We start from the raw sequence: 25,976 nt of genomic DNA, 5'->3' as shown, positions 1-25,976 counted from the left end.
GAAAAACACGTCATGGATCGTGAAATCTTGTCTCCCACCATGAAACCTTTTTGTGTGCTCTTACACTATATTATACAGATTTCATGAGGGAGAACAGTGTTTCTCAAATTCGGGGTCCTGACCCAAAAGGGAGTTGCGGGGGGGGAGGGGTCACAAGGTTATTTTTTTGGGGGGAGGAGGGGGTCAAGGTATTGCCACCCTTACTTCTGCGCTGCCTTCAGATCTGGACAGCTGGAGAGCAGCGGCTGTTGGCCAGGTGTCCAGCTCTGGAGGCCGCGCCCCGCCAGCAGCAGTGCAGAAGTAAGAGTGGAAGTACCATACCATGCTTCCCTGACTTCTGTGCTGCTGCCGTCAGAGCTTGGCAGCCAGAGAGTGGCAGCTGCTGACCAAGGGCCCAGCTCTGCAGGCAGCAGCGCAGAAGGAAGGGTGACAATACCATACCATGCCATCCTTCCTTCTGCGCTGCTGCTGATGGCAGCTCAACCTTCAGAGCTGGGCTCCCGGTCAGCAGCCACCACTCTCCAGCTGCCCAGCTCTAAAGGCAGCGCTGCCGCCAGCAGCAGTCCAGAAGTAATGGTAGCAGTACCGCAACTCCCCCCCTCCACACACACACAATTCCTTTTGGGGTCAGGACCCCTGCAATTACAATACTGTGAAATTTCAGATTTAAATAGCTGAAATCATGAAATTTACATTTTTTAAAATCCTATGACTGTGAAATTGACCAGAATGGACCGTAGGGCCCTACCAATGCCCAACACTAGCCATCTGAAAGCATATCAATGAAAATACAGAGTAACACTTTAAAAACGCATCATGTATAATTAAACTACTGTGGTGAAATAATAATAATAGAGTTTTAGTGCAACATTGTAAGATAATATACTCTTCTATATTTTAAAAAGAAACAGCATGAAAGGGTGAATTACACACTGTATAATATACGTAGTATTGCACACTAAAGCAGGACAACAATCTTCAAAAAAAATCCTTTAGATGCTATGGCCGTGGCATATTGTTCCTTTATCAAAAAAAGGTAAATTTTTATTTACTGCCAACAGTGGTAGTGGGCTCAGTGAGGAATAGTTATCCAGCTAAACATACTGAATTAAATATTTGCATAAAATACTTTTCAGTAAGCCTGGAATTTATTATTAGCCATAGATTTACAATTTGAAAACTTCTATTGATATTCCAACACCTCGAGAGTAAAGGAAGAGCCGAAATGATTCTACTTAAAAAAAAAATTTGCTTTCTAACAGTTAGAAAACTAACCTCCATACTCCTGGATACATCAAGTCTTTATAAATTATACTTGGATTGGCCAAGGCAAACTAGGTTGTTTTCCCTGACTATCTAGCTTTTCAACTTTCTACTATTTCATGAGAGGTATCATGAACATACTAAAAAAAGGAAGAACAGATGAATGCCCTAAATACTAATGAGAAAGCACTTTTTTTAAACTACTTGAATACCTACCAACATGCAATGTAGAATACATACGTCTCCTTGGACAGCTATGCCTCATCTTGCCACCCTATTACTCATTAAATGAATGGGTGGACTAATATGCTGATATAGCAAACAAAATGGAAAAGCACTGTTTCAAACATTAAGGGAATACAGCAAGTTGGACAAATCTTCCTTGAGCTACCTGATGTGAGCATTAAGGATATGCACTTTGGACCATTACCTTATGAAGGTCCTCCTTCTCTTGCTTTATTGTTCTGTACTGCTTTTCAAGTCCTTTTATCCTGTGTGTGTAGTCTTCATTTTCTTGGTGATGCTGTCGTTCTATCCTATTTAAATCTGTACAGAAATTCAAACTAAGTATACTTGGCTCCCAGATTTACACCAATAGCATAAGCAGCAATTGTCATAACAGATAGTTAAGGGTTAACAAAAAGCTCAGTAACCTGATGAACACCTGACCAGAGGACCAATCAGGGGACAAGATAATTTCAAATCTCTGTGTTCCTTGTTGGGTCTTTGTTCTCTTTTTGGATCTAAGAGAGGCCAGACATATTCTTCAAGTTCTCCAAGTTTCCTGAAGAATTTTCTTCTATTCAGTCTAGTGAGTATTAGAAAGGCGGACTAGTCTTATAATTTGATTTCTACATTTGCAATTGTGTGTTTGCTGAAGAAATATCTTTATTTCTGTTTGCTGTTACTTTGATTATTCTGAGAAGGGGAGGGGGGGGGGAAGAGCCTCTCCAGGTTTATAAGTTAGACCCTGTATTTTTCCATCCTGGTATTACAGAGATAGTGTACTTTCTTTCTTTCTTTTTAATAAAATCTTTTCTTTTTAGAACTTAATTGATTTCTTCCTTGTTTGGATTTTCAGGGGGAGGGGGGAAAAGTGAACCCCTCTTTGTTTTGATTCAAGGAATTTGAATCCAGGTATCTCTCCTAAGCACTAGGAGAGGGGAGGGGAGAAATGGGTTGTTTCCCTTTGTGTTGAGATTCAAGTTTGAATCTGTGTTCCCCAGGGAAAGTTTTGGGGGAACAGGGAGTGTGTCAGACACTTAAAACTTGACTGGTAGCAGCAAGAACCAGATCTAAACTAGAATTTTAGTTTAGAGGAGTCCATGCAGGTCCCCATCTTGTGAACGCTAAAGTTCAAAGTGGGGAATAAACCTATGACAGCAATGTTACATGAACAAACCACTAACTTTTGCTAAGAACTCGTTAGAGTTTAAATATTTCTTCTGCTCCATCTCCCCACTCAGGAGAGCCTTCTAGCCAACCTCTGTGTACCGAGGATTCACTCTTTTTACTTTTATTCTTCTGTCTCTACCAAGAGCCCTGGTGTCATGGAGACAGACATTTCTCCAGATTAAAAAGTTTGAACAGTGGTTTTGGGGGGTCAATTAATGCTATCCTGCAAAATACAGGAATGGGTTTTTAGGCATGGCACTGTACTCAAATTAGGATAGATTTTCGGATGGCTAAATCTAGAGAAAGACTGTTAAGGAAATGACCATTGATACTGAAGTAATAAATGTTGTAGGAAGGAAGATTAGTCATGGCCAAGGACTTCCCCATGAATGAGTGTGGGGCGAAGCCAATGAGTCAATATGACATTAGAAATTGGAGGCCAGGAAGTTGCATGCTACATCAACATGGATGTTCACATCTTCAGCGAGGAGGATGTCTGAAGAGGAAAAAATTTGATATGAGCTAAGAAATCTGGAAGGAAGGCAGAAAGTAGGCTTTTATGAAGTGGAAGATGACAGACTGAGGGCTGTGGAAATTTGAGAGTGATTGCTCAAACAAACCTACATCTCTGCTTTTCCTTTCTTTATAGTAATAGTAACTGAGAGTCTCTCTTCAGTAAAGCTTCATTAAGATTAAAAGTCTGAAAGTTTAGCTAGTACTAATTGAAAAGTAGCTCTCATTCCCTTTAAGAGTCTTCTAAAATTGATCTCATGTGTTTTGGGAGATGTTTACATGGATGAACAAAATAGGGTGGTCAAACAACATAGTTTCAAATAATTGATTAGGATCCAACAGTTGTCTCTCTCTCAGGTAAGACTTGACTAGTTGCCTTTTTCAACTTGTCAGTCTTAGACACTGCCAGATGAAGATGTATTGAGTGGGCTTCAAAACAACCATAACATTTCTTTTTAATGCTTCCCTTAAATATACCTAAATTCAGAAAAATGCCCCTTTTTTCCCTGAGAAAAAAGCAAGATTAAAAGTACAAGAAATCACATTCAGAACATATTAAACTGAACCTATCTAACCAATTCCTTCTACTCTTGGCTCTCAGTGGAATGTGTGCAATCGGGCTCAGGACAGACGTTGATGGAAAAGAAGAGTTTATTTGTAAATACTGAAATGCTGCTTAATAAGTATTCCAGTAAGTATCATTCATCAATAACTTTATTTGTACTGAATTAAATTTAAATTGATAAAGCCAAACATTATTGCTACTGAGATATTAATAGTATAATTAAGTTATTACTTGAAGCATGCCAGACAGAATATCTGCCAGTCATGCCAGACACTTACCTGCTATTTTGTTGTTCAAATGTTCAATTTCTTCAGTTAGCTTCTTGATTTCACCATGAGCTGGATCTGGCACAGGAGATTCTTAAGTTGAAGAAGAAAAAATGTCAGTCAAACTAAGAGCATTCTGCTGCTTTTCATCATCTGAATTGCAAATCCCAGTAAATGTACACAACTAACTTTGCAGTTTTCTGTACAAATCCAGTTTTTCTTCCTCCAGTTTTCGTATTCTCTTTTCATAAGCTTCTATTTGCAAGCTGATCTCCATATCTCCGGTTACAGCACCGGACTGCATTACACTCCTTAAAGAGCCTCTATCAGAAAATAAGCTGCAACCAAAACATGAGTTAGAAAATACATCACTGAATGTCTTACAACAATATTTACAACAAAAAGCAGATAAACAATAGTATTATTCTTTATACAAAGATGAATTCATCCTATCCTATTTTACATTTGCGTTCCAACACTCCTCTGAACTGGAGCAGGCTCTCTTCCTGATATATCCACAATTCAGAGCTCTAAGTACATAACACATTCTTCAGCGTAGCACAAAATCTGTCAGAATGGAGGTCAACTCCATTCTTCAAAATGTTCCAGTTTCATGCTGGAATTCAACAACAGTTACACCTAAATTTCTGAGCACAACACTTAATGTAGTGTTACTGTATATACTGCTGCCAAGGTTTTGCAATTTCTCTCATGCTTTTCTATTCCATGCAGAAAAACAGTGCCTTCACCATTGCCTTCCATCTTCGCCAGTCTCCTGATGCAGTCAGCATCTTCCTACGCCATTTTGATGGTTTTTAATTCTGCTTCTATTATGCATTTCCATACTATCCTTGGTTTATCTTGTCACCTCTTGTTCTAGGCATTCAAGTCCAATGCTTGTTTTATGATGTTATTCAGGTCATTCTATATGTACTAGCCATCTCCATTTTCATTCTGTAATTTCCTGTCTATCGGCTTCTGTATCCTCCTCCGCCATAGTTCATTTGTGATTTTTTTCTCCCGGGCCATCTGATATTGGGATTTTGTCTAAGTCAGCTGTTTATGAAAACTCTGGAGGATAGGAAGGTCTTCAGTCTCCAAGTTTCATATAGTAAGACTAGCTTTACAATGGCTTTAAATATTCAAAGTTTAGTTTGGAGGGCAAGATTCTATTTCTCCAGATCAGCTTCAAAGTTACAAAGGTATGTTATCTGGCTTTTGCTATTCTATCTTTAATGTCTTGGTCTGTTCCACCCGTAGTACTTACAATGCTGCCAAGACATGTGACGTATCAGACCTCTTCTATGTCTATACCAGACAGTGTTATCAGCGTTTCTTGTGTGTTCAGTCCCATAGTTTTAGTTTTCTCAATGTTGATTTTCAACCCTACTAATTCTGCATATGCCTGGAGATCATTTGTTTTGGCTTGTATATCTCTATGCATATGGGATACTGAGTTGATATCTGCAAAGTCAAGGTCCTCATAACTTGTGAGTGAAAGACTACTATACATCTCTTGTTTGCTCTGTGATTTCTCATTACTCAGTAATGATGCTCGTAGTGACCAGGAATGGCTTAGTCACCTCACTATTATGTATTATTTGGCATGTCATACTTCCACAGAAGCTTTGAATGATGTTCACAAATTTCTGAGGGATTCTATAGTGGTGCAACAACTTCCATTAAACTGTTTTATCTACTCTATCAAAGGCTGTTTGGAAATCTAAAAAAAAAAAAATCATAAAGTGGTGACTGCCATTTGATCATCAGACCTGTTGATTGAATGACATGTAGGATTACTACTTGATCTATACATGATTTCTCTTGTCTGTTCTTTTTGTAACCTGGAACTACCACTTTTATTATTATAGACAAATATAGAAAGTAAATGTGTTACTTGGGATAGACATCAAATACTCCTATTTTTACAATGAGACCTTTTTTCTTTGGCAGCGTCTCCATATGACTCTCTTCCCACTCAACTGGTACTTTTCTAAGAGGCCTACCAAAATGTCTAGGGTGTTCTTCAAGTCTGCCTTAAGAACCTCCATGAATGTTATCCGGACCCGATGCCTTTCCACTTTTTAACTGACTGACTGCCCTTTCTACTTTTACCTCTGGTGATAGGTCCTAGGTTGACATCCAGATCTTCTCCTTTCTCTATATGTGGAGGATTGGCCACTGTTTCACCATTCAGAAGTTGACTGCCTCCATATATTTAATTGTTCTGATTTTTTTTGTCATGTTTTGTTTTGTTAAGTTGCCCTCATTGTCTCAATCTCATTGATTGGTATTTGTTTTTCTGACAACCATCTAAATGAGCTGTACTGTGTCTTCATGTCATTTTGTGCTGCAACAGTCTGTGCATCTATTTTGTCTATGAAGTCTTGTTTGTCTTTCCTAGCATTCTTTCTGGCCTCATTGTTCTTTACAATATATTACTCCTGGAGTCACTCTGTCTGTGTTCTTGCTTGATTTCATTTCAGTTCAACTATGTGGGTCTCTATTTTCTACTAGGTATTCACATATAACCATTAGTTGTGATGTTTCTGGCTGACTCCCAGCACTTCAAAAGTTTTAGTGACATTTTCCTTTACTCATTTCCATTTACCTTCTAGTATTCCATTATCTCAATCTTCAAGCACCTGGTACCTATTTGCTAGCACAATTCTAAACTCTTGTTTTGTTGTCATCTGTTTTAGCTTGGTGATGTTGTAACATAGGCATCTCTGCTGTTCAGGTGTCTCTCTCTCTTTTTTTTTAAATCCTCAATATTGCTACCACTAGGGCATGGTCTGTTCCCACATCTGCCCCATTCCTGCTACAAACATCTTCTAAAGTTCTTCATTTGTATTGCATTGTAATGTGATCAATTTAGTTCCTTGTTCTGTGACCTCGTGACCACCATTTTATCTTATGAACAGTACAGTGAGGGACGATAGTTCCTCCAATAACCAGGTTGTTCATGCCAAAGAAATCAGCAAACATTTCACCATTTTAATTCATTTCACTGAGGCCTTGTTTCCCTATAACTACTTCCCTTCCAGTGTGGTTGCTCCCAGATTAGCATTCATAGCTCGTTAATAGGAGGGCATATCTTTTCGGGACCTCATCTATTAAGTTGTGTAAATGCTCAGAGAAGTTTTCTTTTTTCCTTTGGCTAGCTTGATTTGTTGGAATGTAACATTCAATAATGGACACTTTCTGGAACTTTGATGTAAACTGTACTGTTATAATCCTTTCTGAAACTCGTGCCCATTCTGTCAGACCCAGGCCATCTCAGTGTACATCACTGGCACTCGGCAGCCCAGAATAGAGTAGGATGATTAACTGAAAGTTATTTGTCCTGATGTTACCCATCTCATTTTTCTTAGGCTTAGTATATCTAATTTATATCTGTACATTTCTTTTGTTACTTGGACCATTTTACCAGGCTCTTATATTGGCAGTCCATTCCATGTATCAATTTTGGTGAGGGATTTAGAAGAAAGAAAATTTATCAGTGGAGTACTTCCCTTTGGAGTTGGCCACTTTGCGTCGTCATCTCTCTTCTAGGTCTATTTGAACTGAATTGAGTTGGATTGACTTTGTTGAACAGACCAGTAAGTATAGGTTTTCATAACGACTTTTTTTTTAAATAGAAGAAGATCATTGGTTCACTCCCAACCTTTTACCAGGAGGGCTTGTGAACTACTTTTAGTCAGGTTCCTTCTCCAGGTTACGCAATAAATATTCTCATTTGCCTTGGATGTGGAATGAAGAATAAAATTTTGAAAAAGCACCCCAGGCACGCACCTAGGAGCCTGATTCCAATTTGCTTTAAATGGGACTGAGGAGTGTAAGTGACTGAAATGCTTTTGAAAATCTTGGCTCATCATATTCTTAGAATGAGGAAACTCTCAAACAGTCATTGCTAAAGGGTAAACAATCCGAATGCTTAGTACTGCACAGCCACACTTTCCTAAGTTGGTACTAGGAGAGATGGCCTATTGATAACCACGCACCAAATACCTACATAAGGACAATCAAAATAGATGTTGGCAGGATTTGGATACTTTCTGCACATCAAAAATTGCTACTTTGATTCCACTAATAAAAATCAGGTGCACTGCAATTTTGATAGTTACAGCTTCTCTTTGAAATTAGACAAATTTTAAAAGAACTATCACAAGCCAAAAACAACCCTGAAAAATGTTTTCTAGGTCTAGCTGAAAACTAATGTGGATTTTACCAAACAAAATTTAATCCACTGTCTCAAATGTAGGGGAAGTTACATCCCAAAGAGGAACTTTTAAAAGAGAACTTCAGTAGTGATTATATCAACTGTAACTACTTCATGTGATGGTACAGTAAAAAATCCAAAATACCAATGTTTCTTTTGGTCCCCCAGAAAGAAATGTTTATATTCTGTTGCTCCCAGAGTTATTGCTGCAGCAGGTAAAAACTATTCCAACATCTATAACCACAGCAACCATACAAATACGACAAAATGAAAGCGCTTCAAGCACTGTAAGCTCTATTTCAAATAGATGAAGAAAGATTAAGTATAAATAAAAGCACCTTTAATTCTTGTACAGTCAAAGTAAAAATGTTCATATACAGTAAAAATATTTTATCTACATTCTTCGGTGTGCTTGTGAAGGTAAACCACCTAGGATTAGCCCTATTTGAGCAATACATGTAACAAGTAACTGTTTCTTTTGCCTACCTGTCAGTTGTATATGTAAACCCAACAAAAGGTAAATGTAATCCAGAAAAGCCAGTATGAGAACCTGGTGGCACGATTTCCTGCATAAAAAGAACATGAGTGAAAACCAAACAATGTTTAAAAAGCTTAAGTGCTTTTTTGTGCCTTAGTGCTCAGGAGGTCAGACTAGATGATCATAATGGTTTCTCCTAGCCTTAGAATCTGAGTGTGGTACCAGAAATGAACTTTTCTTAAAATGTATTATATGTAACTAATAATGTAGTTATTCGTTGAGTACAACCATCTCCCACTGTTCAAAAATCCCTTATCTCAAACATGGTCATTCACAATGCATAATATACATTGAAAACCCTCTTCGTATCCACACTCCATTTAGAGGACAATTCTGTATGACAAATCCAAAATGCAATACAGGCGAGTCTCATCTTACGTGGGGGTTCCGTTCCACGGTTAGTGCGCTGTTATGCTTTAGACATTTTTATTAGAACAAAGTAGAGACAAGTTGCTCACTTCTGAACTAGTAGTTTTTACTCTTACTATACATACAGAAAGGCCATAATTTAATGTTTAAATGAAAGACTCACAGGATTCCTCAATACATCATCATCTACATCAAAGTTTGATGTGTCAGAAGGACTGCTAACATCTGGAATATAAGGTGCTTCTAGGTTTCGAATATTATCCCAATTAAGTCCTTTAAAAAATGCATGTGACTTGAAATCCTCTATTCCATTCTGTCCTAGTCGACGTTCCCTACTACAGATAAGTCGCTGAATAAGGTCTTTTGCTTCTTCAGATACATCTGTCACATGGGATGGAAACTGAAATCGTTCCTAGAAAAACAAAAACAAACCTCATTTGAGAATTTTATACTGGAAAATTCCTGTGAAAAGGAAAAATACAATTTTTACAAGCTGTTTTGGTAAAGAAGTTAAGTTCTAGACTACAGAAATGACACTGGAAACTAATGGTTATAGCTACTATTTTCAAGTCTATTATGAGCAATAGAAGTCTTCAGCATGATGAACCACAGAATCAAAGAAATGTAGGACTGGAAGGGACCTCAAGACCATCAAATCCAGTCTCCTGCACTGAGGCAGGACCAAGTATACCTAGAACATGCCCACCAGGTATTTGTCTAACCTGTTCTTAAAACCCCCCCAATGATGGGGATTCCACAACCTCTCTTGGAAACCTATTCCAGTGCTTAACTATCCTTATACACCTCTACCTCGATATAACGCGACCCGATATAACACGGTAAAGCAGTGCTCCGGGGGGGCTGGGCTGCGCACTCCAGTGGATCAAAGCAAGTTCGATATAACGCAGTTTCACCTATAACACAGTAAGATTTTTTGGCTCCCGAGGACAGCGTTATATCGAGGTAGAGGTGTAGTTATAAAGTTTCTCCTGTCTAACCTAAATCTCCCTTGCTGTAGATTAAGACAATTACTTCTTGTCCTACTTTCAGCGGACATGGAGAACAATCAATTACTGTGCTCTTTATAACAGCCCTTAACATATTTGAAGACCTATCAGGTCCCTCCTCAGTCTTTTCTCAAGACTAAACATGCTCAGTTTTTTTAACCTTTCCTCACAGGTCAGACTTGCTAAACCTTTTATCATTTTTGTTGCTCTACTCTGACAATTTGTCCACATATTTCTTAAAGTGTGGTGTCCAAAACTGAACATAGTACACGCACTGGGCCCTCCCCAGTAGAGTGGCACAATTACTTCCTGTGTCTTATATATGACACACTTGTTCATACAGGCAGGAATAATATTAGCCTTTTTTGCAACTGCATTACATTGTTGGCTTATACTCAATTTGTGATCTGCTATAACTCCCCAGATCCTTTTCAGCAGTACAATCACCTACCCAGTTATTCCCCATTTTGTACTTGTCCATTTGTATTTATTTGTATTGTGTATTATTTATTAAAAAAACCAATCCTATTTTCAGATCAGATTCATTCATAAAAATAATGTAATGGTAGGCTGTGTCAACCAGTAGTGCACATGTAAGGGAAAAAAATGTGATTCAGTATTTTTGGCATCTGTACTAACAGCATGTGTCTCTATGTAATAATTTGCATTATAAATTATTTATGACAGCATATTTTAATCTGTCAAATATAAAGTTAGTCAACTTAAAAATTACACCTAAAATGTACCTACTATTTACAAATTCACATTTGAAATTACTATAAATAAAAGATGTGAAAATGTTTTTCTATTTGTAGTTTATTTACTTTATATATTTGACACTGTCTATGAACAAAAACAACGAGGAGTACTTGTGGCACCTTAGAGACTAACATGTATTTGGGCATAAGCTTTTGTGGGCTAAAAGTGGGTTTTAGCCGACAAAAGCGTATGCCCAAATACATTTGTTAGTTAGTCTCTTAGGTGCCACAAGTACACCTCATTGATTTTGCTGATACAGACTAACATGGCTATCACTCTGAAACCTGTCTATGAACAGTAAGGTTTCACTGTTTACCCTGTCCAGTCTGTTAGTTTCCCCTTCAGTTTCTGTGGGTAACAACGAAGAAATAAAAAATAAATAAATTAAGTGGGATTGTTAAACCACTAAAATTTGCAAAGTGTTCTGAGATAGCAAGACTTAACCTAATAGATTTTCAAGTTTAAATTTTTAAATGAAAATTTTCAGTATAATCACATCAACAAAACCCAAGACAGACTGAATTATTAAGAAAGCAAGACCATAGAAACTACAGAAACATTTAAAGGTATAAATACCACAAAAATATCACAAAACTAGCAAATCAGACAATTTTCCAAAACTAGTTAAGATAAGACATGCCTGAATACACAAACTCAGCAACATTTTAAAAACAGAATGAAACAACACATTGGCTGTATCAGCACTAGGAAAGCTGCTAGATGTTTTGCATCAGCACTAACAATACTGTGAGCTCTAGTATAGGCAGGGAACTAGTGTCCTTATACCATTTAACTCTTTTGAGGAAGTCCTATTAGTAACAATTGCAGCTGTACCTATGCTGAAAAAACAGCAACAAATTTCCTATTATGGGGGCACCCAAGATGCATCACCCTCTGCATAACTTCTCAAAAGGACATCAACCATGAGCTGTTTAAAACACACTCAAAAGCTTACAAACAAAAATTTCCCTACCAGTTTTGCAGCTAACAGTGGGAGGAAAAAAAAATCTCTGGTAGATCATGTTGTTTAATTTTCTTATTTCCTTATTTGTACTGATTATCACTGTAACAGAAAAATGTGCCAGCTGTGTAAACAACGTATTACTTAACTGCTACTGCAGACTCCAGAGTAAACATTTTATAGTGGGCTCCCATAAACATGGGGGCTGGTTTAGTTCTCATTTTTTATTTTGCAAAGATTAACAAGTATTTAAAAATAAAAATCATAATTTGGAGGCCATCTTCAAATTAAAACAGTAGCTGATGTTTTTTCCATTTTTGCAAACTCAGGAAAGCTAACAGTGTCCTTAACTCAAGCTGATAAGCCTACAAAACTACACTGATATGAGTAGACATAAAGGAATAACTACAGAATTATTGTCACACAAAAATCCTGTTTTCTTTAAAGGCTGTCAAATTCTGCATAAATATTTTAATAAATATGTATAGTTTGATTATATTCCTTACTTCATGATTCATAATCTTCCCATAGGTTTCCACTAATGATTCTGCATAAAAGGGTGTTTCACCATACAGCATTTCGTACATACAGACACCCAGAGACCACCAGTCACATTCAGGTCCATATTTTCCCATCCCATCTTCCATTGCTTGCAGTATCTCAGGAGAGATGTAGTCAGGCGTACCCACTGCCACTGAAGATTGTACCTTAAAAATAAACAAGCGTCATTCTGGAAGGCTTCCAGGCTTCCTCAAGACAGCATTCTTAATCATATCTTAGTATTTTTGGCAGATGAAGACATTAGGAAATGCTTGTTTTTATAAAAGGGAAAAAGAATCATCAATCATAACGCTAAAATGAACTAATTAATATGTACAGAAAATTCAAAACAAAGAGGCTACATTCAAGTGGACTCAGATGCAACTTCATTTAATACATTTTTGGCAAAACATAAAAGTTAATCAAAGGCAAATTCTGATTTCCCAGTGCTCTAATGGTGAAATGTATACTCTGTGCAGTAGGAAATTCAGAACCACCAAACCTGATGGGATGAAAAAGGGAAGGGCGAGAAGACTGATGTAAACACCATTAAGACATGAAGAAAAAATGTTTTGTCTCAGCGTATGTGCATGTTTAAGGATGTAAATGGCTGTCAAAGGTTGGGGTAGGAAGCGGGGAGAGCAGGGGGCTAACAAGCTTCCACTCTGTTTTCTATGCTCATTTTTGTGATTTAATTTTGAAGTACTGGAGGGAGTGCCCACTGAGTCTAGAGCTTGTTTTTTTGTGCGTCATGTGTTGGGGTGGATGGAAAATGGCTTAATGTGGTGGATTACAGGATAGGGGAATTGGATGGGATAAGGAGATGAGCTACTAAGCTTCAATATACCCACATAAAAAGCAAGTTTGGGGGATGGTGGCAGGTATTTAGTTTTATGCTCCTTTGGCAAATTCCATTGAGATATCTTACAGCCAAGTTGGCATGGCTCATTCAAATCCCTTCTGCATATTATTTTGGATAACGCCAAGACAAATGCTTTAGGGTTGTGGAATGTCACCAGGCTCTGGAATGTTTCAGTGACAGTGGATGATGCTACAAGCATTATTTTGCCACGACTGGTTCCACTGGGTACTCATCATGCCACCAGCATTGCGCAAAACAGAGATGGGGCATTAGCTGAGATATTTGTATCAAATTTGCAGCGTACCAGACGGCCAGCTAGCATTCCCTGGTTCTTTTGTCTAAAGGCACTTTCGGTGATTCTCAGGAGCTGAAACAGCTTGGGTGCAGACTGGAAGAGAGCTGGGAGACATCTGAAGTCTGATTTAATGCCCAAGGATTTTATGCCAAGTTTACAAAGATTTCTGAATGAGGCCAAGAGATGTTATTTGTTCTGAGCTGTAGACATCGTGAGCAACTGTACAACAACAACTCAACTCTTGGGTGGGACACAGCCCGATTAATATAGGCTGCCTCAATTCATCCGCTGTTACAAGTTTGTTTCAACCTTTACACATAAGACAAACCGGCTCACAGTGAGGGGGGCTCTGAATCTTATTAACCTAAGAGCTGTGGGCTCCTAATGAATTACTTCCTCCCTCCCCCCTCTAGTTTGGTTGCCTTGATTTCTGTTTAGTTTTTTCCCATGATTTCCAGGTGCCCTGAAGATTGCAGCCTGTGGCTCTAATTCATATAATCAATTAATAATCATTAGCAACACAATCTTTAGATATTCCATAACACCAACAAGAAATTCAACAGCTAGCAATGGAATGGTTGACGATCAGATTGGTATAACTAATGCATATACACACTCTCATGTAGTCTCTATAAAATACTATATAGACAAAATGTATATATTTTGATTTTACCTCTTTCCCCCTCCCTTGGAATGCTGAAAGTCTTCCTAAGGTAGATCTACATTGCAGCCAGGGATGTGAATGGCAGCTCATGTAGAAGTACCTGTGCTAGTCTAGTTAGCTCACTAAGAATAGAAGTGAGGACACACTGACTTCTGCACCAGCTGCACAAGTCAGTATGTACCTGGGAAAAGCAGCGCAGGAGTGTCAGATGGGCTTGTGTAGCTGGTGCTGAAGCTTGCAGCAGAGCATCCTCACTTCTATTTTTAGCAAGCTAGCTAGAGAGTACAGCTAGCACAGTAACTTCTACACAAGTTGCCATTCACATCCCCAGCTGCAATGCAGATGTGCCCTTAGGCTGCAGGCTCTTAAAGAGCAGGCACCTACTACAAAGACCCTGACTAAAATTTTACTTTATACATACAGTGCCATCGTCACTCATCTTCAAGCATGATCCAAAGTCTGCCAGGCGTATATGGCCATTCATGTCCAAAAGAACGTTATCAGGCTTTATGTCCCTGTTGTATTAAAAAAAATAAAGTGATGTCAATACAGTGCAAACATGAAGCCAACGTTCTCATTGAAGTACTGGCTCTGCTGAGAAAACGCCAACATAAATTAATGTAGAAGTTAGTCCACTTATTGAAAGAAAAATTCTTTACTACACTGATGGTGTTCAGTTGATGTTTGGTTATCAGTTAAGTGCAGGGTATGTAGTAAGTTCAGAGAAACCTAATACTATGCCTGGAGCTGTATACTATAATACTATGCCCAGGCCTTTGATTCTGTCAAACCTGCAATGGTCAGGATTTGAACAGGAGAATTATGATAAAACCAAGTGATGCAGAAAGTCAATCTGAAGAGGTGATTCACATGCTGTCTTGAAGAGCACCAATGTCTCAGCATAGTATTCTGCAGGGGAAGTAGAATCTTTTGTATTTGCCAAGTATCCTGACCAAATTCTAATCTGGGTACAGTTTTTCTGCCTCTCTCTAAACCCTCTGTTATTTCAATTCAAGACCATATTTTTCACTTCCTGTCCTAGGCTTATCTAGTACGGTTATGCTCTGTTAAAACAGCTGTGCTGTTCTAGCCCAGAAGTAAGGTGTGTTTTAGGAGGTTGTAAAGTGATTCCTGCAAGTATATAGCGTCTGAAGTGCTTTACATGCCTACATGAGCAAAGGGGCTATAAACAAGTTAAGAAATGTATTAACAATAAGAGTATTGAGAGACAGCCGATTACCAATAACAAGTCTCCTAAACTACACAATCCCACAACTTGCTAGGTAACAGCTGTATAGTTGTGTATAATATGCTGATGTTACTAAATGAAATGAACTACAAGTTCACGTTTGCTCTAGCTCATAACCTGATATTCTCTCTTACATCACTAATGTGGTCACAAACGTTAATGAATGGCCATAATGTAAATTTAGTTTCATTTAGTCTCAAAATTAAATCATGTTTTTCCTTCACCATTTCAAAAGAAGCAGGGTCCCCCAGACCCTAGAACACACAGCAGCCTGGGAGAACTCAGACCCCTGCGGAGGGTAGGGTTTCTCCAGATCCTAGGCGCGCGCACACAGAAAGGGAGAATTCGGGGCTATCAGGCTCCCCACCTCTAGACCCCCAACCTCCCTCTACTACCTCTCACATTCTCCAACCTCTCTTGTCTTCTCTCGTCCCATTCCCCCAATCCCTACCTCCTTACCCTTACCCGAACCACTCCAACACCTTTTCCCTCCCCAGCCTGAAACAACAGCTCTGAGAAACGTATCTCATGCCTGGCAGTTCCCATCCCCCCGCCGCCCCAGTGCGGGAGATTTTCTGATGTGTCAAACATGCCTCTTCTCAGCTCCTCACTCATGTGTTCTAAGCTCCCCCCACCCAGAGGGGCAGGACTTCCTGTGAGCCAGGATCTGGAAGTGGAGTTAGGGAGGCAGGTTAGACCTCCAACTGATGGGCAAGGGCCCCCAGATCCTAGCGCACAAAGGGGGGAGGGACAGAGAGCAGAGCTCAGACACCACAGGGGGGCAGTGATCCATCCAGGTCCCAGGAGGGGCTTAGGGAGTGGGGTTCAGACACCTCTCCAGAACCTGGCTCACATGAGGGGGGCAGGGAAGGAGGGGTCACCCAACCCTGCACATAGGTCGAGGCCCCCAGATCGTGGCACACACAGAAGGGGAATACAGGGCTGACAGGCATCCCAGCCCTATTCTCCCTCAGTTCTTCTTCCCTGTGTCTCACACCTTCCCATAGACCCCTTCCCTGAGCATCCCCTGATCCCCCAACCCCTCTGCCACTATCCTCACCTACTCTCACACCCCTATTCACCATCCCCTCCCAGTAAGCATTTGCTTGTCTCATTTTCTTTTCTAAACAGTTTCAGCACCTTCTGAATATTCTGCTGTACTCAGATTGCACTTCCCCAAAATAAAAATCGACCTTTCATAGGAGGCAGATTAAATAAACAGGCATATTACTCCAATTTCAAATTTCTGCCCTGGGTTGGATTTGAACTCGCAGTGCCCTGGGTGTTCTTGGATTCAATGACCAACACTCTCAGAGCCACCCAGATCCTGCAATGTGCAAGTAGTTTTTCAGATAGTTGGCGTGTCTCTCGGCACATGCTCTGTATAATCCACTTGGTGCATGAGCAGGCATGTGAGCCTTACTGTGCAATCTATTTTTCAAACACTGAAATCTGAATTCTCCCAAAGGGCTGGTGGGTGCCACACACTCTGCTGGAGTAACCCTCAAATGTTTGAGACCCTGATGAAATACCTGAGCCTTCATTTGATCTCTAGTTATAAGCAAAAAATTTGCTAGAACGTGTCAACTTTAAGAAAAATCTGTTTTTTTTTCCAGGGGCTGTCTTGGGAACCAGTTGATCAAATGACCCCAAAATTGAATCACTGACTGTACCCTCACATCCCCAATGAGGCACACCAAAATTCAAGGCAATCTGATTAGCTGCATGGATTTTGAGAGCACTTAGAACAGTCAAGTTTTAAACAGAAAGCTGGTCTTAATAAAGTAGAGCTATTGCTCTGCTATAATAAACAGTGTTGTTTTAAAACAAACATTCTTACTTTAGAGCCTAAGGATTCTATCTCAAAGTAGGACATACTTTACAATTTCACTGGCTTTCTCCAGAGGGCCAAGTAGATTCAAGCAATCTTTATGGCTAACAGAGCATACATTCTCTAGAAATGATACACAATGTACATACCAATTCAAACAGCAGCACAGAAGATTATTTTTCACATGCATGGTTTTATTTTCAGCTTTCAATAGTGACAACTTTGGTGTATATCATTTCAAGGAAATTAAATGACTGACTGTGCCTAAAGCCCAGATGCTTATGCCTACAATATTATCACTTAAATATACACTAGTGATAGTTCAAAAAGTGCAGTATTTTCTGTTAGAACTCTCTAGATCCCTTATGCGTACCTGCACACACAGCTAACTGAATGATATCAATGCCTTACAACACTCCATACTTTACAACTGCACATTTAATCAGAAACAAAGTACAAGGTCAGAACATAAAAACAATGGCAAAGGTTTTCTGTACTAATGTCACTACTTTTTCATGACTAACATACTAAATGTTAAGTCTGAAAGCAAGTGTCAAGAAGAGCAATTCTCCTTTGAACAAGATTCTCACTATGCTGAACAAAACGTTTATCATGTGCTTCTTCCTAACAGCACTCCTGTTTACCCAAGGCTTTTCTGGAACTTGCATTTCTCGGAGTAACCTAACAATAAGGAAGTGTACAAAGTGTTCTTTGCTTTCCTGACTAATTTCCTCCCATAGTCAGAGGAAGGAAGGTTATTTTCTTAACCGTTTCAGAGCGTGAACTAAACTGATAACTCAAGCTTTTTACATTTATAGCATTGCTAAATGTTAGAATAGGTTGACTTGGAATGCACACCAATACGTAAGACAGACAGACCGACCCACTCACCCCAACAACATAACATTTTACAAACAGTTAATATAGATAATGCAGACAGGTAGCCAACAGTTATTATAAAGGGTCCATTCTAAATATTTTCCTGCATGATACATCTGTTGAATTTATTTATTCAGAGAAGCTCAACTGAGATGCATCTGATTTTTGCCTGAATTTTCTAGCTGGGTTGAACTGAGGCATTAAGTCATCAAGTGAATTGCCCAAAGTAACAAACTACAGGCGTGGCAACTGCTCATTAAACTCATTATTTTAATTCTTTAACTACTAAGACAACTATTTTTAATCAATTACATTTCACCACCTCTTAAATTTGTCATTTATAACTTGATGTATTGAGTTAAGAGTTTAAACAAGTATAATTAGCAAACGGACCCATACATTTGCCTGACATGACCACTGTATGTGCAGTTAATTCTGCACTGACACTTTCAAAATTGGGCATATGCATAATGAGGTGGATATTTTACCTGTGCACATAATGCAGCTGATGAATGGAATGTATAGCAAGCACCATTTCAGCGATGTAGAATTTGGCCATATCTTCAGGAAGCTTGTCTTCAAACTTACTGAGAAGTGTCAGCAAATCACCACCCACATAGTAGTCCATTACTAAATACTAAAAAACAAGAGAAATATGATCAATGCATGTTTGAGTCAGAATGGATAAATACAGGAATTAAATACAAGTAGCTCATTGTGGAACAAGAAGGATGCAAAAAGAGATTGTGGAAAAGGTGCGTGTGTGAAGAGAGGTCAAAATGGGCACTTTTTATGAACAAGTTACTATTAATTGCCTACTTTGCTGCAAATATTTCTGATTTTCTTTAATATAATCATAGCAAAAACATTAGCTTAAGGTATTTTAAGCTAGCTCAGATCTGGTCATTATCATAAAAATGAGCAGAGAGAACATACAGCAGAGGGAAACCAAGACAATGATTTATGACAATCTAGCTTAGTTATACAGAGAAGTGACAGAAACAAGGCCCATTTTCTTTAGGGAATTGGTTTTTGTGAGGTTCCGCATTAATTTAACAAAACCTTAACAAAACAAAAATCATGACCAAATCTAGCATATTAAGTTTCAAAGTTTCCAAGTGTGAGGATTCATACGGCATGGAAAAGAGGAAACTAGTTTAAAAACTATTTATGTACTGGAGAATTAATTTTAAATCCCTTTACACATCACAACATTAAATCCCTGTTTAGTTTGAACAGGAAACACTGGATTCTTCTAGTGGAATATGAAACTTTTGGAATGAGGAACAAATAAGATCTGCAATTAAATTCTTGTTTAGACAAGAAGTGTGTTTGGATTATAGGCATATTTTATGGTGTTCATAAGCCTGTGAGCAACAACAAAAATATGAGCCTGGAATATTCATTTTATTCTACTAAGCATCTGCTGCAGAAAACCAACTTTCTCCACAAATATTACATTGATTGATTGATAATGAAGAGAGATCAATCTGCGTGAAATACATAAATTAGTGAGGTAAAAGATGCTTTTCTAAACAAATACTTTCAATGAATTTAGTGCTCATTAAATAGATTGAAAGCCCTTGGCTTTGTGTATGCTAGCATTTTTCTTAAAATTTCTTACCACTGTATTACCACGGTTGGTAGCAAGAGAAGGGGCTTGCTAGAGCACAGGCCAGCATTTTAGCCACTGTGAGCTAGATTCACAAAAGTGCTCTAAACACTAATCTACAGAGTCATTCTCATGCTTGCTGTCTCCCACGCCCCCGCGCTCCCTCCACCCAATGATTCTTTCATTATTTATCCACAGTGGACCACAGACATATTTTAAATTATTTTTTGACACTCCCCCCAGCCACCCACCTGAATTAGAATTTAGCCCATGACCTAGGGACTGATGGCTATATTTCCAATTACTAATCCAGAGCCATTCTGTGTGACCCTTCCTCCCACCCAGATATAAAATGCTAGCAATGATCTTCCTTATCCTCAGTAACAGACTTTTACCAAAGTAAATACTTAATTCTGTTGCTCATGGTAGAGCAATCTGAATTCCATTCAGTTCCTGAAGGAGGGAAAAACAGACTCCCTTTCTACAAGGGAAAGAGATTAAGTCAACAAGACCATAAAGTAAAAGAGAAGGCAAAGGGTAACTGCCCTTTTATTTACTCAAACTTTTTTGCTGGAAACAAAAGGACACCCCAAACGGCATATGCAGTGTTGTAGTTCGGTTGATCCCAGGATATTAGAGGGACAAGGTGGGTGAGGTCATATTTTATTGGACCAACCTCTGTTGGTGAGTGACAAACTTTTGACCTTACACAGAGCTCTTCTTCAGGTCCTGTATCCAATAAAAGGTATTACCTCATCTACCTTGACATCCCAAAAGGTATCTTTCTTGACATTGCCCTCCACACAACTGTTCATGTACAGCTTAACCCTAGGGCAAATATTTGCTTATGCTGACAATGGATTGCTTGTGTAACTTGGCAAATTTTGAATGTGCATTGGGAACAGTGTGTTTGACACAAAGATAAATTTACATATGAATGTACATCCTACTCTGTGTATGCAATGTCCAGACTCCCACTGTCTTTCTGCAAGGTAGTTTTATTATAAGTTCCAATGTGCTTGAATCTGGAACATGGAGTGTTCTTCGAAAGAAATAACTGTTTGAATTGTCTTTTTCAAATTGTATGTGTTTCATAAACCATTATGTGATGTTTCACCTACCCCAAAATATACTTCATTAAGTAAACAAAGGGGTACTTTTAAGTGACTTTTATTCCTAAAACTGTCTATATGAAAAGCAATCAGAACCACCATAACATTTGAGGTTAGACCATCCCAGAGTCTGCAGTATGGAAAACAACATTCCGAGTATCTGTCCCAGGATACTTAGAAATTGCAGCAATGGAATGTGTGGACATCTGGCATGGGCATTCCTGTTCATACAGTCCATGCTAGTGTGAGAAAAAGCTAGAGGAATTTGCTTTTCTTCACGTCTACTGCAAATTGAGGAACTGGTAGGAAAAACTTCCTGCTACTTTAAAGGTCTATGAATATTTCCATGACAAGCACATTTTTTTCAAGTTTCATAAAGTATATGCAAACAATTTGTTGCATGCAAGCTAAATGTACTAGAAGATGAGATCAGTGTAAACAATAAACAGGATCTCAAGACCTGAAGAGTCACTGTTGATTAAAAAAAACTATTTTAGTAAGTAAATACTCTAGAGATTAACACACTGTTCAATATTTATTTCACCAGTCCTTAAATGAATATTGGGAACACTTTACTCAATGTAATAATAGTCTTATAAAGTTCTACTCCTCTCATCAGCTGAAATACTAGGTTGTAATTTCCTACAGCAAAAAGATGTTCCTTCTCCTTTTCCTAATATTGGAATTACTCCAGTATCACAAAGTTTGCTTTATATCATTAATAGAACCAATTGATACTAATAGGTTCTGTATTTATTGCAAAAAACTGAAAGTATAACACTGTAGGTTAAATTATTAGAGTGCATCAGAGCTGGTTTCATGGGTCTTATCTAAAGGAGAAAAACTACCAATAATGGAGTAGCTGCTTGGTGCCAGCAATAGGGTGACCAGACAGAAATGTAAAAAATCGGGGTGGGGGTAATAGGAGCCTATATAAGAAAAAGACCCAAAAATCGGGACCGTCCCTATAAAATGTGGACACCTGGTCACCCTAGCCAGCAATAATGTAACAATTAACTTAGACAAACACTCAAACACACTTACCACCATGTCACAATAACCTGCTCTGAGTAGGTTTTTATGACAGTAGAAAAAATGTCTGAGCCCCACCTTCACTGGTTCAACTACACCATTACGTGCTGTTACTGTAATACGTGTACTATTTTTTCTAGTGTAGATGCACCCTTTGAGGCAGCTCAGTAAAATGTTACCCAGAAGCACTACATTTTGGAAAGGCTTCAGGTGTAATTAAAGGAACAATTCTGTAAAAATGCATGGGTTTGAAGGCAGGGTGCAGACTGGTCACTGAACACTGAGCCTCGGCTCAGAGAAGCTGTGCTAGAGTGGCATTCAATTTATGGTACATCTACACTTATGGCAGGGTACAAAGTACAGACACTGCATGCCACTAGCATGGGTATCAATAGCAGCGTAGACTGAGGCACAGCTTAGCTGAGTAGACTGCCATATGCATTTGAACCCTAGGGTATATACCCCAAATGTCTCTACATACCCAAGCAATGCCTCCCATGTCTACCTGGCTGGTTTTAGCTGTATAGTGTCCTACTGCTTCCCCATTGCTGGAGCCTTCCATTGCTGCTGGAACTTTTTCCCATTGCCTCCCCCTGCCAGAGCCTTCCATTGCTGCGGTGAAAGGCTCCAGCAGCTAGCCTTTCCCTGCTGCCTCAGCCTTTCCCTGCTGCATGTAGCTATGTGTACCCTACACATTGCCATTATGTGCAGATGAGACTTTAGAGAGGTAGAATTCTGTTCTTCATACACAAAGGATAAAGGTTTGAATCAGGAATCTCACATCTCAGAGAAGCACCCTAACCAATGGGCTAAAAAAGTTACAGAGAAAGCTGCATTACCACCAGCTGCTCCACCTCCCATTTTGTAAATGACATCTCAGTCCCAAAAAAAATATTTTTGGGGGTTAAAATTATCCAGTGAATTCATGTAAAATTTCATGAATAATTTTGGTTCGCCAAAAAATGTGTGTTTTTTGGTGAATTTACTATTCACTGAAACACCGCACCCAGCTCTACTGTCTTCATGTTTCAACTACTGTATTTTGTCACGACCCAACCAGCACTCCATGACAGAATAAATGTAGATCATACACTAAAATGATAATTGTGAATGTCTACTGTATAATCCTCAATTTGGTTAAACATTTCTAATGCAAATAAATTTTTTTCTTCAATGAATCACTGCAGATAATATGCAAAAAAACTGAATATGTAATCCATTGAAATACTGATGCATAATATCTGCTACTTAATATTTTTAGGACATGGGTAATGTTTTTCATCATTTTTATTGAAGCTTTTCCAATATAAAGCTAAGCACAATATTTCAAATAAAATCAACAGATTTATGACAATGTTAGTGGAATAAAACTGACCTCTTGTCATTTATAAAATGCTATGAAGGAAATCTCAGTTCAAAAAACAAATTTTTGCACTTTTTAAACTGTAGAGTGAAGTAAAATTAAACTTCATAGCAACTTTCACTGAGTCACTGTCAAGGTAAAGAAAATCTACAGAATCAATATATTATTAACAAGTCATTCACAAAATTAAACATACCTAATATACTGTATTTCACAGTAGATCAGTATATTTTAGATGATTTACATGGGACAATTAAGTATACTCTAAAACTACATTAAATTTGTTTTCAGTGTCCTAGAGTTACATTAAGTCTTCTGAAGTGTTTTTATGTAAGGGAAGAACAAAGATGTGAAGTGCTGCAACAAGAAACAAAGAGAACTGATTTATTGCTTTAAAACCCTCAGACTTATGTTAAAAACAAACTTATTTCTGATAAGTAACAAAACTTTTGTATTTAATGGTGAAGCAAACATACCAAATAGTTCTCATCCTGAAAGGCATAGTGCAATGTAGTAATCCACTGACAATCTCCATTCACCAAAACATTTCTCTCTTCTCGGAAACAAGCTGTCTAAAGGAACGAGGAAAAAAGGTATTGTCACAGTCCACAAGAAGCCTCTGCAGGATTCATACATATGCATGTTTTATGGGATTATTTAAAATTTCTACACAGAAGTCTCTATTCATTGGAATTTAGTCTGCACGAGTGATAAGCCAGGAAAGCTCTGCAGGCTTCTGTGGTTAGGCATCCACTCCTCCTAATCCCGAGTGCTACCTTTTTAAAAACAATTTAGCTTGAGCCACTCAAGTCCTTTCTTCCCTCATGTACTAAAAAATATGTTTCCACCCCACCGCAATCCGTAGAAAAGGACAACTGCATAGAAGGATAAGACCTGTGTGAAAATATATCTATGCAGCCACAGTTTAATGGGTCAGTTTCTAACAATCCCTCTAGTGAGGGCCTCAGATAATATAAACCAGACAGGAAATCTACAAAAATCCATATTGTTTCCCACACTAATATTCTGCATAAAATACTGCACTTTTCAGGAGTCTCCCCATACGTCAGACAATGCACAGAGTAACATTTATAAAATAATTTGCACGAAAGAGTATACCAGCTCAGCTCCATATACGTTTACATACAACCAATCTCATTACATTTTTAGGAAGAAGTCTCATCTTGAGTTTATTAATGGCTTTCTTGGCCAAACACACTGGTCAAGATTCTTTTACCACCATAAATTGAGGCTGCCACTATCCATATATACTTTTTATTTCCATTCCCTATTGTCAAGCTCAACAATCTAATTCAACTGGTGTAGAAACTGATTAAATTGGTGCAACCCTGTATGTGGACACTAATTTTGGATTAAAAGTGCCTCGTTTAAATTAGGGCTGACGATTAATCGGTTAACTCATGCAATTAACAAAAAAATTAATCGTGATTAATTGCACTGTTAAACAATAGAATACCAATTGAAATTTATTAAATTTCAGATGTTTTCTACATTTTCAAATATATTGACTTCAGTTACAACAGAATACAAAGTATACAGTACTCACTTTATATTATTTTTTATTACAAATATTTGCACTGTAAAAAATGATAAAAGAAATAATATTTTTCAATTCACCCAATACAAGTACTGTAGTGCAATCTCTTGATCATGAAAGTGCAACTTATAAATGTATTTTTTGGTTACATAACTGCACTCAAAAACAAAACAATGTAAACTTTAGTGCCTACAAGTCCACTCAGTCCTACTTCTTGTTCAACCAATCGCTAAGAGAAACATGTTTGTTTACATTTATGGGAGATAATGCTGCCCACTTCTTAATTACAATGTCACTTGAAAGTGAGAACAGGCATTCGCATGGCACTGTTGTAGCTGGTGTTGCAAGATATTTACATATCAGATGCGCTAAAGTTTCATATGCCTCCTCATGCTTTGGCCGTCGTTCCAGAGGTCATGCTTCCATGCTGATGACATTTGTAAAAAAAAATGTGTTAATTAAATTTGTGACTGAACTCCTTGGGGGGGAGAACTGTATGTCTCCTGCTCTGTTTTACCCACATTCTGCCATCTATTTCACGTTATAGCAGTCTCAGATGGTGACCCAGCACATGTTCATTTTAAGAACACTTTCACTGCAAAATTGACAAAACACAAAGAAGATACCAATGTGAAATTTCTAAAGATAGCTACAGCACTCGATCCAAGATTTAAGAATCTGAAGTGCCTTCCCCCTGAGAGGGATGAAATGTAGAGCATGCTTTTAGAAGTCTTAAAAGAGCAATACTGATGCGGAAACTACAGAACCCAAACCACCAAAAAAGAAAATCAACCTTCTGCTGGTGGCATCTGACCCAGATGACAAAAATGAACATGCATCGATCTGAACTACTTTAGATTGTTATCGAGCTGAACCTGTCATCAGCATGGACGCATGTCCTCTGGAACAGTGGTTGAAGCATCAAGGGACATATGAATCTTTAGCGCATCTGGCATGTAAATATCTTGCAACACCAGCTACAACAGTGCCATGCGAATGCCTGTTCTCACTTTCAAGTGACATTGTAATTAAGAAGCGGGCATCATTGTCTTCTGCAAATGTAAACAAACTTGTTTGTCTGAGCGATTGACTGAACAAGAAGTAGGACTGACTGGACTTGT

The 25,976-nt window shown here is 38.4% G+C and overlaps 1 protein-coding gene across 1 annotated transcript in view; it reads right to left on the bottom strand.

Annotated features, from left to right (window-relative positions):
* The window catches only part of CDC42BPB (CDC42 binding protein kinase beta), a 115,673-nt gene that overhangs the window by 42,941 nt on the left and 46,756 nt on the right, over nucleotides 1-25,976 (bottom strand). The window contains exons 4-12 of the mRNA XM_039533488.1: nucleotides 23,774-23,869; nucleotides 18,667-18,815; nucleotides 14,641-14,734; nucleotides 12,365-12,565; nucleotides 9,295-9,543; nucleotides 8,711-8,790; nucleotides 4,192-4,340; nucleotides 4,015-4,095; nucleotides 1,694-1,809 (exon numbers count right to left, since the gene is read on the bottom strand). Of these exons, the coding sequence (XP_039389422.1) occupies nucleotides 1,694-1,809; nucleotides 4,015-4,095; nucleotides 4,192-4,340; nucleotides 8,711-8,790; nucleotides 9,295-9,543; nucleotides 12,365-12,565; nucleotides 14,641-14,734; nucleotides 18,667-18,815; nucleotides 23,774-23,869 (1,215 nt within the window). The remainder of the gene's footprint in view (nucleotides 1-1,693; nucleotides 1,810-4,014; nucleotides 4,096-4,191; nucleotides 4,341-8,710; nucleotides 8,791-9,294; nucleotides 9,544-12,364; nucleotides 12,566-14,640; nucleotides 14,735-18,666; nucleotides 18,816-23,773; nucleotides 23,870-25,976) is intronic.

The sequence above is a fragment of the Mauremys reevesii genome, linkage group 4 (genome assembly GCF_016161935.1).
Source record: "Mauremys reevesii isolate NIE-2019 linkage group 4, ASM1616193v1, whole genome shotgun sequence".
Lineage (NCBI taxonomy): Eukaryota > Metazoa > Chordata > Testudines > Geoemydidae > Mauremys > Mauremys reevesii.
This window is presented reverse-complemented; position numbering and strand designations above follow the sequence as displayed.